This window comes from Sarcophilus harrisii, chromosome 4 (genome assembly GCF_902635505.1).
Source record: "Sarcophilus harrisii chromosome 4, mSarHar1.11, whole genome shotgun sequence".
Taxonomy (NCBI): domain Eukaryota; kingdom Metazoa; phylum Chordata; class Mammalia; order Dasyuromorphia; family Dasyuridae; genus Sarcophilus; species Sarcophilus harrisii.
Genome location: NC_045429.1, coordinates 94,737,316 through 94,751,704, shown reverse-complemented (window position 1 = coordinate 94,751,704; position 14,389 = coordinate 94,737,316). Strand labels below are relative to the sequence as shown.

At 39.2% G+C, this 14,389-nt stretch overlaps 1 protein-coding gene across 7 annotated transcripts in view; it reads right to left on the bottom strand.

The window, feature by feature from the left end:
* Window positions 1–14,389, bottom strand: part of NAV1 (neuron navigator 1) — a 352,671-nt gene that overhangs the window by 214,962 nt on the left and 123,320 nt on the right. For all 7 annotated transcript variants that reach the window (XM_023501863.2, XM_023501861.2, XM_023501860.2 and 4 more), the window contains one exon: window positions 11,604–11,707. In XM_023501863.2, the coding sequence (XP_023357631.1) occupies window positions 11,604–11,707 (104 nt within the window). The remainder of the gene's footprint in view (window positions 1–11,603; window positions 11,708–14,389) is intronic.

The window sequence follows — 14,389 nt, the reverse complement described above, 5'->3', positions numbered from 1 at the left end:
CGCTTGGCCATTGAGGCCATTCCACCTCCCATCATCATTATCATCACTCCAACCTTTTCACTGATGCTCCTTCATGCTTGGAATAATCCCCCTCCTTACCTCCATCTCCAGGTTTCCCTGGCTTCCATTCTACAAGAAGTCTTTACTGGTTTCCTCTTTCCTCTCTTTTCTTTGAGATTATGTTCAAGTCACCCTGCCTATATTTTGTATGTATGTAGTGGTTTGCATGAGGTCTCCATGGGGGAGGCATCTTATTGAGCATGCATTGTGTTTTTGCCTTTCTTTATATCCTCAGTGCTTAACAAATGTTTGTTGACTGTTGACTTACTGTCTCTTCAGGGCCCTTTTCCATCTTTCTTTGTTCCTAATCTATGTGATTTATTCCCAGATCAAAATTGGAATGGAAGAAAAATGAAAAGTACTGCATATATTTTAATGCTTCTGAAGAGGGAAGGAGGCTCAGATGAGGAGGTAATTAAGGCAGAACAATCCCTGATTAACTGACTAGGCTGAGTGATGCCAGAAAATTCAAGTGAAACCTTTGGAGGTGACTGATGCTGATCTGCCTGAGTTTCACTAAGGAATGGGTGAGAATGAAAGTTTAATAAATAGATCAGGTTCTTGTCTTATCATTCTGAAAGATCAGGCTACCCCAGAAAACACCGGGCAAATGCCCCACAGTTATGTGGGTAGATGGGGGTATAGTATAAATTTTCACAAACCATTCCTATTCCCCATATTGCTGGTCATGTCAAAGGAATGGAATATGGTGATACCTATTCCCAACTCTGAGAAAGCTGAGTGAAGAGCCAGCATTTCCTAGAATGGATCTCTGACAATTAGTTTTGGGGTATAGCATTAAGGCTCTAAGATATTGGAAGAGTTAGCATAGGCCAGGCAACTTGCCATGCAAACACTATGATGCCAAACTCTTACTGGAGGTAGGACAGGTAGAAGAGTTCAATCTGGCAGGTGAAGTGCACAGGCTTCTGGGAATGTTTTGCTCTTTTCATCTTTAGGTGGACAAGGGTCATTTGGTGTTACGGGCCAGAACTCTGTACTTAAAACAAGGATTCTTACAAGGTGTTAATTCAGTGGAATTGATGAGACAATGGTTATCTAGTTTAGCATGGTGATTATAGTTTTCTAGTTCAGTATGATTGATTTAATCTTACAACAAATAATGGTTTCCTAGTGATATAATGATTGGTTTATATTCAGTGTAGAGCATATAAGCTGAGACAAACCCAGCCAAGAGACACAGAGACAGATTCATTCCATCATCCGCCTTTGTGGTGGCTGGAGGCTGAAGCACAAGCCCTTGGACTCAGATTCATTCATCCCATCTCATACCACCTTAGTGGCAGACTCTCCTCCTTAGCTTCTCCACTGAAACCAAGACTTTGGAAGGCCTCTAAGAAAGCTAGCCCAGGCCCCAGGCAAGGAAACTAGATAATGAAGGAGATAATAAAGGATTTGGACTTTAACACCTAGCTATTCTCATAGTGATTAGTGAACTGAACTGAAGGCTGGTCCCAAGACCTCCAGAAAACCAACAAGAACCTTACAATTTGGGGCTAACATGTATAGAAAACAGCACTAGGTTTAAAATCTAGTCCTGCTATTTACTATAAGATTTTGGGTAAGCCTTTTGGCTTCCTTGGGTTTGAGTTCCTCATCTAAAAGGTAAAAGATTGGACTAGATTATCTTTAATATCCTTTCCAGATCTAAAAACTATGATCCAATGATATTGCTCTTTTAGTTGTGGATGAGTATTATTAAGTATCTTTGGAAAGAGAGGGGAAGGCAAAACACTCTCCCATTAATCTTCCAAAGATGGTGGATATCAGATGTAGTGGAGCACACTTATGATTATCGTAGCTGGGGGGAGACTAGGTTGACAGATCTCTTGAACTTGAGAATAGGGACTTCAGGGGGCTGTGCTGTTGGGATATCCTTGATAAGCTTGACATCAGTATAGTGAGCCCCCAAGATTAGGGATGGGATAAGTAATAGGCACTAGATTGCCTAAGGAGAAGCAAACTGGCCCAGTCATAATCAGAATACCCATAATAATCTGTAGCAGGACCAGAGCTGTGAGTAATTCCTGACTCCCAGCCTGGGGGAAATGAGAAAATTCAGTTTTTAAAAAAATGGCAAAAAGGCACCACTGATTTGGAAAAAGAAAAATGTTCTGATTGTCAAAAAGAGTGGGATAAAAAAAGCTTCAATTTATAGGCTGGTCTGTTTGGCTTACAAAATCCTAGAATCTTAATAGATTTACTAATGTAAATGAATGATTAATTAACATCTAGAAAAGGAAATGATGCTTAGAAAGAGCCTGAATAGCTTCATTAGGAACAGGTCATGCCAGAATAATGTTATTTTCCTTTTTGACAGGATTACTAGATTGAGAGAGCAGAAGAAAGTTTACCTGGGTCCTAGCACAGCATTCAATAAAGTCATTCTATTCTTATGGAATAATTGGAGATGTGGGCTTGATAATGTTACAGTTAAGTGGATTTAGAACTGGCTGAATGGTCAGACTTAAAGAATAATGGTAAATTAATGGGTTAATGACAACTTGCAAGGAGATTTCCACAGGCATGTCCTATAGAATTTGTGCTTGGCTTTTTTGTCAATGACTTGGATAAAGGCAGTTTTCATGCTTATCAAATTCACAGATGGTACTGGGTTAGGAAGGATAGGTGACATAGCAGATGATAAGAGTCATGAGATTTAATTTAATAGCGAAATTAAGATGAAATTTAATAGAAATCAAAGACATTAGGATTATATTAATTTAAAAAACCAGTCATGACTACAATATGAGGTAAATAGGTCTTTTTGTTGTTCATTATTTAAGTTGTGTATAATACTTTGTGATCCCATTTGGGGTTCTCTTGGCAAAGATACTGGAATGTTTATTAATTCTTTCTTTAGCTCATTTTACAGACGAAGAAACTGAAGGAAAGCTAAATGACTTGTCCAGAGTAAAATAATTACTAAGTATCAGAGGTTAGATTTTAACTGCCTTCAGTTAAAGTTAAGTTGCCTTCCACTGCAAGCTGCCCTAAGTATAGTTAGGCACCATAAAAAAATATAAAAAGATCTGGCAAAAGGGAAGGTGGGAAGTGTTTTGGGGATAGTGTACTACAAACTCAATATGAGTCAGCAATTTTATATTGTAGTAAGAAAGCTAATACAGTTGCATTAAACTGCAGTTAAAGAGGCATTATAGTGTCAAGGACTTGGGAAGTACTAGTCCTATTACACTATTCCTTGGTCAAATTATAACTGATTGTAAACCTCTTTTCTTTTGCCTTTTGGAATGTATTTCAATATTTCCTCTATTTTGTGGAATCTCAGCGCATTCTAATATGATTCTATCTATAATTCCTTTGCACTTAGATCTCATTTTGACTGCTTGTAGTAATTTTTCTTTGATTTGTAATTCTGTATTTTGGCTCTGCTATTTTTGGGTATTTTCAATTTGAGAAGAAATTTGAGATTTCTTTAAGGAGGTGACTAGTGGATTCTTTTTTTTTTTTTTAATTTTCACTTTTTCCTTTGCTTTTAATTAGTCTGGCTAATTTTCTTTTATGATTTATTCAAATATTTTGCTTGGTCATGTTTTTAATGATTCTTAAATTACTTCTCAATCTGCATTCAAGTTTAATTGTTTTAATTTTTCAGTCTTTTAACTTTGTTCTAATATTTCATGTTGTCTTATAGAAAAACTGAGTTTTGGTTTTTCTTTTCTAGTTTTCAAAGAGTCCATTTCTTGAGCAAGGTTTTCTACCTTATATTCTAAGTTATTTAGTAGCTATTAGAAATTCTTCTATTCTTCCCAGCAAGAGCTTTATTTAATTTATAATGCCTTTTAAAAAATTCATTGCTTCATTCCCTCCAAGTACTCTAAAAATCCTTTATGGTCCAGCCAATTTTTTTTCCCTCTGAGAGTCTGTTTGCACTTATTGTGGAGTTATCCACTTCTGGGTTTACCTTCAGGGTTTCTCTTAATCCATAGTATTTCTTCATTATATTATTGTCTTCAGCTCACTTGTGTCTCTAGCCTCAGTTCCTTGATTGGGGCTTTGTGCCAAGGCCAGGTTCCAGACGCTCCCAAGTTCTTGGATGGAGTAGGAATGCCCTGTTTGGTCCTGAACCCTCAGTTTAGGTGACATCTAGAACACTGTTTGCAATTACAAATGCTACATTTTAGGGACATTATTGATAGTTATTATTGATATTATTGAAAGTGGTGAAAGTTCTTGTGATCATACCACTCTCTGATCAGGAATGTTTAGTCTGGAGAAAAGAAGATTTAGGGATGGTTATATGGTAGCTATCTTAATGTATTTGAATTTCCATCTGTTGTATACAAGAAGAAATCCTCTTTTTACTACTGACCTCAGGAGGACAGAGTTGGGAACAAGGGTTGGAATTTACAAAGAGGTGAATTTTGGATTGATATAAAGAAAAACTTTCTAACAATCAAAGCTATCTAAAAAAGGAAATGGTTTGCCTTAGGAAGCAGGCATTTCTTCCTCATTAGAGGTCTTCAGGCATAGGCTTAATGACCTTTTTTTTGGGGGGGGGGTGATGAAGAAAGGAAAATTTTTTAGGTATGAATTATATTAGATGGCTTCTGAGGCAATTTCCAATGCTAAGATTCTGTGTTTCACTTCGGGTTCATTTTTCCTGAGGGCTCAAGAGGAGTCTAGCAAGTCATTATTTATGGAAACTGCTTGATTTGGGGTATTGATATTGGGGAAGAGATTCACCGATTTCTAGATTGGAGACTGTTTCAAACTCATGGACTTTCATACTAAGAACAGTTCCCAGGAATAGATACCTAGAAAGACTGAGGCTCACAAGGACAAACTGAAACTTTGTTCTTGGAATCCATAGGGAAGCCCTCATTTCCAGGTTCTATTATTTATCCGATTATCCTGTTGGTCAGAACACTTTGGCTTCTGTCATACTTGGAGCCAAATCAAATTACAGAAGAAAGAGATTTTCTGAGAGGCAAAGCCCCTTTCTGTCTTTGACTAAAGCAAAACTAGGACTAGGAATCACACTTTCTCTTCCTTCCTTCTATCCTCAAATATACATTCAACAAAAGAATATAGTAGGCTCACTGAAAAGACAGGATCCAATGACTTTCAGCAGGATATCCTAATGAGCTCACTTCCCCACTTGTTTCTGACACACCCACCTGGCCCTTAGGTTCCTCTCAGGCAAAAATGTGATGATCCTCCTTTAAATCTTTGGATCATCTTTCTTTGCCTTTTCATTAAACTGCCTTCCAATGTGCAATCAAAAAGGTCTTGTAAGTCCATCTCCTCCATAAAGCCTCTACTCTGCTCAAGAAGAAAGGAAACTCAGATCTCATTTATCCTATCATGACACCTAAATGTCCCTGACACACATTTGTCCTGCAACCTAAGTCATACTCAAAACCTAGAAGATGTGCCCTAGGTGAATATCTGTTCAGGTGTGTGTTCAGCATTTATCATTCGGCTGTCTGTATGTTCTCTCTGTAGGTGAGAGAGTGATAATCCTTTTGTCTTAGACTGGTATCCCTCTTCGTGTCATTTTTGTTGCCTGTCTTTAATAAATGTTTGTTGAATAAATGAATGAATGATTATGATGATAGTGGTGTCACTTTGGTACATTTTTAACCTAAGAGAAATTTCAGTGAAGAACTTGGTTTGCAGGATTAGTTCTCCATCTTGCTTTCCAGTAGAGAGTCCTAGGTTTATGATATTTAACAACTAGAAAGAACTCTTGAGGTCAAATAATCCTTATGCACCCATATGATTATATAACTTTTTTCCTTAGAAACCTCCAATGATTCCTCATTTCCTACCATTTTATAGGTAAGGAAACTGAGGCCTAGAAGTCAGAAGCAGCTTTCCGGAGGTCACAACATAGTAAATAGTACAACTGAGATTTGAACTGAGGTTCTCTCATTAGAACTCATTAGAGTTCTCTCAGCTATGATCCCCTTCCCCTCAACAAGATTAAAATATAACTGGGAAATATTCAACAAAATAAAAAAATATACAACAAAACACAGATAACATTACATTTTAAAACTGAGTTGATATATGGCTGTAGAGATCTTTATATATGGATGAATAGCATTGCCCCTATTTCTAGCTGAGTCTGACATCATGGCCCTATATTCAGGCTGATGGCAGTAGCCAAGAAATCAAGTGGCCTCAGGGGCAAAGAAAATCAAGAGGCCCATTTTGAAGACTTGGTGTTTAGAGATCAGAAAAGCTTAGAAGAGACTAAAAGACAAAGTTCTCCAGTCATAAGGAAGGAGCTGAATTCCTGGGAAGCTGCTGTGGTCATCAAGGGCTGGGAACCAGGGCTTTGTCCTTCACATTCTTTTCTCCCTGGTTGTGGGTCCAGGCTCATCTCAGGTCTTTCCTCACAAGGGATTCTTTCCCCAAGAGCCCATTCCTAGGGCACTAAAGGGATGACTACGGCATGACATGATTGGAATGGTAAACAGACAATAAAGAATAATTAGAATAAATCAAAACAATTCCCAGCCGGAGGCCAAGACTCAGTGCTGGCACCTCTCAGACTAAATATATATAAAGCCACGTGCAAAGGCCAGGGCTTGGAGCTCATTCTGGCTTCTTCCCCCATGACACATGTTATGACAAGAAAAGATCCTTTCATTATATGTCTATTGAGCTCTTGTTTCCAAACATACCACAAAGGAGAAGTAAACTAAGGAATATCTATAAATTTTTCTTAGCCCTTCTCCACATGGCCACACGCCTATGGTCACACTGGGAAGTTAACTCTTAGCTCACTGTGTTTTTACTCTGCTTTCCAAACAAGATTTTTGATGCAACAGTATTAATGATGGGAAAAAAATAAAAAAAAACATTTAGATGGGAATTAGAAGACCTGGTCCAGTTTGTGCAACAAGGTAAAGTCACACGGGACCTTGATTTTGAACTCTCTTCAATCATTTATGAAAAATGAGGAAGTCAGACTGGATCTCTAAGATGCCTTCTAGCTTTCCTGATAATGGTCAGTAGGGTAGCTAGCTTCAGAAGGCTTCCTGATGCCTCTGTATTAAATGAGATGCCCCAGAGGCAGACTCTTCCAAATGAAGAGCAAAACTATAGCTGGGGGTCCTGAAGGGGACCCACACTTGTCCAATGGGTCGAGAATAGAAAAAACAGCTGACCAACTCTGGCTCCCTCTGATAATACTTTTCAAGACTCCCAGAAATCCCTCTTGTGTCAGATCTTTGTGGCAACAGAGCCTCTTGGAGTTTGACAGGACCTTGAGACAGAGCTTGTCCAAACTCTCAGGTTAGGTGCTTATTCTCAGAGAACAGTAATAAAGTCTGAATGGCTTACTTTTCATAAGATCACAGTTATTTAGAGTTGGATATATCTATATCTCTATATAAATCTAATACATCCCCTGTTTTTGCATATGAGGAAACTGAGTTGTAGAGTGATTAAGCATCTTGTCCACAGTCACATAGCTGAGAAATAGCAAAGCTGAGGTCCAAACCAAATCCTTGATGTACCTTTGAGGCATCTGGTGGTACCACAGTTAGAACTCTGGTATTTCATAACTAGGAAAGTAACTTCATCTGTTTACCTCAATTTCCTCAACTATAAAATGGTGCTGCTACTAGCAGCTACATCTTAGAGTGGTTGTAAAGATTAAATGAGATAATGTTTGTAAAGCACTTAAGCTTAGGGGCTGGCACATAGTAGGTGCTATATAAATGTTTATTTCTTACCCTATACTACCTGCTACTGGTGATAGTTTATATTTATGCTGTTTTATTGTTACAAATTATTTAGATACATTAACTCACTTCATAATAGTTACTATCTCTGTTTTACAGATGAAAAACTAAAACTCATAGACTAATTCTTCTACATACACGGTACTTTTTCAGGGGAAGTTGGCCTGCAGTGACCAGGAGTTAGTTAACTTAGGCAGTGTGGCTACTGCCGAGATTATAGGAAAGTGATCATAGAAAGATTCTTCTCTCATTCCCAGCAGGTAAGACAAGCAACTAGGCTTCCAGAAAATGTCCAAGTTCATGATTTTTGCATTTAACATGTATCCTTAGTATGTAAAAAATGAATGTACATGTATAACAAAACCATTTTTACATGTAGCTGGGGAAGATAAAAATAATAATCAAAAAATACAAAGTATACTTGTATTTAACATGTAACTTAGTTTGAAAGCTTCAGAAAGCAATTGATATCCTATCTCCTGGGCAAAAATGAAGAAGGAGTTACTGTATGTAGTGAACCACCATTTTAGTTAACTCAATGCTAGATCCTATAAGAGATATAAAAAAAGATATCTTCTCAAATCTTCTGCTCCTCTTTCCATAACAAGAAGAAAATGACCCTGATATCTCTTGCCTTACCTAATATTTCATAATCTTAGAGTTGGAGAACCCATCATTTGCCTTCCTAATTAGTAAATGAATTACTCTCTTCAATATCCTTCCCAAAGTTTATTCTGCCTCTGCTTGAATACTTTTAGTGATGAGAAATTTACTATTTCATAAAGGATTCCATTCCAGTGGTCCAATTCTACTGGCTGAGAAGTTTATTCTCTGGGGAAACTAGATGGCACAGTGGCTAGAGTGCCCTGGAATATGGATAACTGGAGGTCAAGTCTGACCTCAAACACTTGTGTGATTCTGGACAAGTCGCTTAAGCCAGAATGCCTTTAAAAAAAAAAACCCAAGAAGTTTATTATTCTTTTAATTTGAAATTGTTTTTCTTCTAACGAATTCAGTTCACTTTGATTTTCTTGCCATAATGCTGCACTGGAAAGAATGCTGAGTTTGGAGTCAGGATTCGCTGGTTAAAATTCTGGCTTTGCTACTTCCTACCAGTATTACCTTGGAAAATGACATCACCACTCTAGATCTCAGTTTCCTTATCTGGAAAATGAAGAGGTTGATCTAGATAAGTCTTCATGTCCCTTTTAGCCCTAAATCAAAAATCCAGTGGAGTCTAAGAGGCAGGTAGGTGGTACAGTAGATGAAGTACTGGAGTTTGAATATAGACTCAAGACACATACTGGTTGTGTGACCATGGCCAAGACATTTAATCTCAGTCTAACTCAGTTTCCTCCTCTGTTGTTGTTTTCTTGATTAGTCATGTCTACTCTTCATGATCCCATTTTTTTGTTTTTGTTTTTTGCAAAGATATTGGAGTGGTTTCTCATTTCCTTCTTTTTTACAGATGAGGAATTGGGGCCAGCAGTGGCTTGCCAGAGTGTCCACTCGCACAGTTAATAAATGTCTGAGGCTCCTAATAAATGTCAGATCCTCCTGACTCCAGGTCTGACACTTTATCTAGCTGCTACCTATCTAGCTGATTTACTATCAGATAGTAAATATGGTGGGGAGAGGGGAGAAGGAGGGGAATAATTTCCAAAAGTAGGGGCTCCTAGAATTGAGGGGTGTGATATCCCAGGTGATATCATTGGAGTGTGGTGTACATGTGATGAGGTTCATTACCAACAACCCTGGTTTTATATCTGCAAGCCCAGGGAAAAACTGAGCTGTCATAGATCACTAGGCAAATATCCAAGGGACTCCTGGGATACCCCAGTTGGGGGAATCAGGGCAAGGGAATTAAGATCTCCTTGATAACTGACCCAGAACAAAACAGGGAAAGTCAGGAGCTCTAAGGGCAAAAAAAAGTCCAATAATTCTAACTTTCCTTCTCCTCAAGCCTAAACTTTAGGCAATTTTCTGGTGTTCTGAACATATAAAATCGCTCAACCTGCAACTGATCAGTGAGCTCACTGACTCTCTCGCCTCCTGACTGGTCAAAGTATTTCAGCCATTCCCTGAAGAGAAGACATGATCAGGAAGGATATGACTGAAGCTCCCCCCAACCCCCAGTGGATTTTAAGAGTAAATGACTTTTCATCAACTCCTCAAATAATGATCATTAACTTTCACTGATTCGATGGAGATGATCAGGCTTCAAACAATGTGGCAGACACATAAGGAAGCTATTATGCAAATGTAAAAATAGAGTCTTGCATATTTTCCCCGTTACACCACTCTAATTTCTGATGGCTTTTTAGTGTGAAGTCAAATTTGGTTTCTGTCTGTCTCCCCCTCTTTCCCCCACCCCCCAGATTGGTGCCCTCATTCTCCAGCATGTGCGTTGTACTGTGGGAGTAGGATTACTTTTTTTTTTTAACATCTATTTTTTGGGCTGCTTTTCATGCAAAGTGAGTGCTGCTTTTATACCTGAAGCATTATCCTGCCAGGGTATACACCCACCCCCTAGAATGCTTAGAAGGATCCAGAAAGCTCACAAGATTTGGTAGAGAGGCCAAGAGAGGGTTAGAAAAAGAAGATTCCACCCTGATAATAGCCAGGGTGGAGAAGATAAGGAAATTAGTCTTGGGATGATAGGAATATGATGTCTGGGTGACATTGGACTGGGGTTTGATCTCTGCCTACGGGAACTTTACCAATCAGAATTGAGGTTGAGTTGTACACACACTCCTTCCCATTCTAACCCCTTGTAACCCTGAAGTTTGCATAAAACAAGTTGTCTACTTTCTTGAAACAAACCTTCATTTGTGTCAGATGGTAGCGCAGGAGGCTAGTTTCATGCATAGTACAATTGCATTTCAATAGCGATGCTAGGTTATTACCCAGATTCTTTGTCCTAGAGTTTAGTGATAGGATATGGATTACTATACTTTGAGCTCCCAGATGGGATCCCAGGATTACAAGATGTGAGATATACTAATTCGGAATTTGGTGGTATACTGGAGAGGGGAGAGGAAATTCCCAGAGATGTCTCAATTCCTATTCTAAGTGCTCTCAGTGTGATGAGGGAGACACTGTCCTTGATTACCTGATAATAAGGTAGCTAGGTGGTCCAGTGGATAGAATGTTGGGCCTGCAGTCAGAAACATCTAAGTTTAAATCTAATCTCAGATACTTACTGGCTGTGAAATCTTGGGCAAGTAACTTCACTTCTACTTACCTCAGTTTCCCCAACTGTAAAATAGAGATAAAAGTCTACCATATCATTTGATCTTTGTGAAGATCAAATTGGCTATAATAATAATATGTAATATTATAATATATAATAATAATAATAATAATAAACATCTACCATACTAGTTTGTATGGAAGGTTCTCTCTGGTAAAATACTAGTTTTGGCTTATAAATCTGAGTTTTATAAGGAAGATTTCCTAACTTTTTGTGTGAAGTTTGGGCTCCTTTGTCAGTTTGTTGAAGCCTAGGGACACCTCAGAAGGATGTTTTTAAATACATACAAAATGTATAAGATTGCAAAGGAAACCAATTATAATGAAATAAAGGAACATTTCCTCCCATCCTAATTCATGGGCATTCTGAAATCTGCCTCAGTTAAAAGTCTTGATCCCTCAAGCCCAAGTCACTGATTGAATTCTCAATCTTTGAAAGCAGGGCCTTCTTTTGAGTGATTCTTCACCCACTTAGAAAATCTGAAGGTTTCTGTTTTTTAGTCCCCCCCTTGTTTTCAGGAGAAAGCCTTTCCCATGATGTGAACCTACCCAAGCTAGGAAAATTGTCTTCAGATCCATCAGAGGGACTGGGGTAGTCTTCAAAGACACAACCATCTTGGGGTAGAGGATCAGTGTCTTGATCTCCTTGTAACCTGAAAGAGGAAAAAGGGATAGTCATTTTTGGAAAGTGTTTTGAAGACCATTTATGGGCAAATCTGGCCTCAAAGGTAAACCCCTTCCTTCCAGGAAGACTCATCAGCCTTGTCTCTTGGCCAGGACAAGAATGGATCTTCTCATCATTATCATTTATCCTTCTCTTTCTCTTTCTCTCTCTCTCTCTCTCTCTCTCTCTCTCTCTCTCTCTCTCTCTCTCACACACACACACACACACACACACTTTTGTAACTATACCTTGACCTGCCTCAAGGGGACCACATAGTCTTATGGACAAGCCCAGTTAAGAGAGCAAGCGTGTTGCTCTAGAGAGCATTGGGGTTCACCCAGCACTTCACCTGTCCCAAAACTGTAACTAGGCCACAGAAAATATTTAGAGGGTTCTTCAGTACCTGAAAATTTTCAGCAAAGTAACAAGTGAGTTTAGCACTTAGTTAGCAAGAATTTTTTTGGACCAGACTTGTGATATCATTCTTTTAGGAGACTCCCTATACCTAGGCAGATTGGCATCTGTTCAGCAATTTATAGCCTTGCAAATTGGCTCAGGGTCACTGAGAATAACTTGTGAAGAGGCCATGCAGTCAGTACATGAGAGCTGGAACGTGAACATAGGTTTTCCTGACTCAGAAGACAGCTCTTTATATATAAGAACGATAACTTAAAAACAGAATGCTCCTATAGTTTCTTCTCTGACAACTTTCCCCTCTATCCTTGATCACATCCCAGTGAACATTTCCCAGATTTTGCCAGGACATATACATTGCTAGTTATGGCTTTGCCTGCCCTTCGAGCTCGGTATATTCCTTTTCTCAGAAATGTGCATGATCTGCTGAATAGAAGTGATGACATCTCCCCTAGCCCCTTGATCAAACTTTGGTTTTTCTTCTTCTCCATAGAAGTCATGAAGTCAAATTAGCTAGTAAGTCTAGGAATCAGGGTATCCCCTCTTTGAGTGAGATCAGAAACTCTTGGGTAGGAGATTGCAGAGACCAATGTGAGCAGGATACTAGGGAAAAACAAGGGCTAGGCTCAGCCTTGGGACCAGAGGGCTCATGGAGAAGCCACATCTAGGCTGGGCCAGCTGTGGCAGCTGGAGGCAAGGTTGTGGTCCTGAAACACAATGCCAACTGGGCAAGCAGGCCCCAGGAACAAAGGGGCAGTGGGTTTTTTATATAGGTAATTACCCTGGGAGCTCAGAACTGCCCACTTAACTGCCCACTGTCTCCAGCTAAATGGACCCTTTGGCAGCTAGGCAAACGAGTGGGACTGGGGGTGTTCAAAAGGGGCTGACTGGCTTATTCCTGAGAAGGGAGGAGAAAGTGAGCTGAGGAACAAACTCTTTAGTAATGTTTCTGGCTCTCTCTCTCATTTTTTCTTTTTTTCCTGTTTCTAGCCTTCATGTTTTCTTCCTGACTTCATCAATGCATTTGTTGCCTTAAATTACCTTAAGCCATTAAAATGCCAGGATGAAAATGCAGGATCTGGGAGAAGGGAATATTCCCAGAAGAGATTCAGTACCTGCCCTCAGGGAACTCCTACTCTGATGGAACCACAGTTCAGGGACAGTTTCATTTTTGTTTTAGTATCCCTAGCAAACTAGCACTGTGCTTGGCATGCAACAGGTGATAAGTACCTGATTATTGATTGTTTTCTCTGCTTGGAAGTTCTCAGTCTGAGGGAATTAGGGCAGGGGAGAGATAGGGCATGTGTGCATTTGCTCACTTGAACACACACATATGGAGACAGATAAGATATACAAACCATATAACAGATATATAATATACCCATATTTCTATATCCATCTTTGCCACAAAACACAGTTAAAAGAAAATACAGATTAAGCTATTTTAAACTGTACCCAAGTGCCAAGGGAAGGGGTATAAATGAAACTGGGTGGAATTAAACATGGAGGGCTTCTTGCTAGAATTGGGGGTGGGATTTTTGAAGGAAAAATCATTCTAGGCAGGAGAAATGGTTATTGAAAAGATCTGGTTGTGAAAGAAGGTTAAAGGACTTTGATTGGATTTGACCAGATGGAGTCCAAATTAGAGATGAGGGGAGCAGATAGGAGATCTGTCTGCTACTCCCTACTCTGCCATTTCCCTCTGCCTCCCTCTTTCATTCCTTTCTCACCCAAGAAACCATGTCAGATAAAATGAGTAGGCTGGATGTCCCTATTTCCTGAAGTCTAAAGGGTCATGCTATTATGTCTCCTGATAAAATCTACATTCTAGTTGCTCATTCCAGGTGGGAAGTATTTAGTTACTAGCAACCAAAAGTTGAGACAACAAGCCAGAAACAAGGCAGTGAGCACACACACACACACACACACACACACACACATCCCATGACTTCATATTCTACTGACTAAAATGCCACACAAAAGTCCTAACAAAAAGAAAATGACATACAAGGTATTGCATACTTATTATGCATACATGGCCATGGTTGTGACATCAAAGAAGAATCATAAGGGGAAGTAGGTGCTTGGAAATCAAAAATACACTGTGGTAACAATGGGAGCAGAAAGGGCAGAGAGAGCCTGGGGAAGAGGTATAGGTGAAAACTAAGCGAGGGCAGGGACTGGGTAATGCAAGGGAAAACATATTTGAACAAGCCCCATTCTGCTACTGACTCCCTATACGACTGAGTAAGTGACA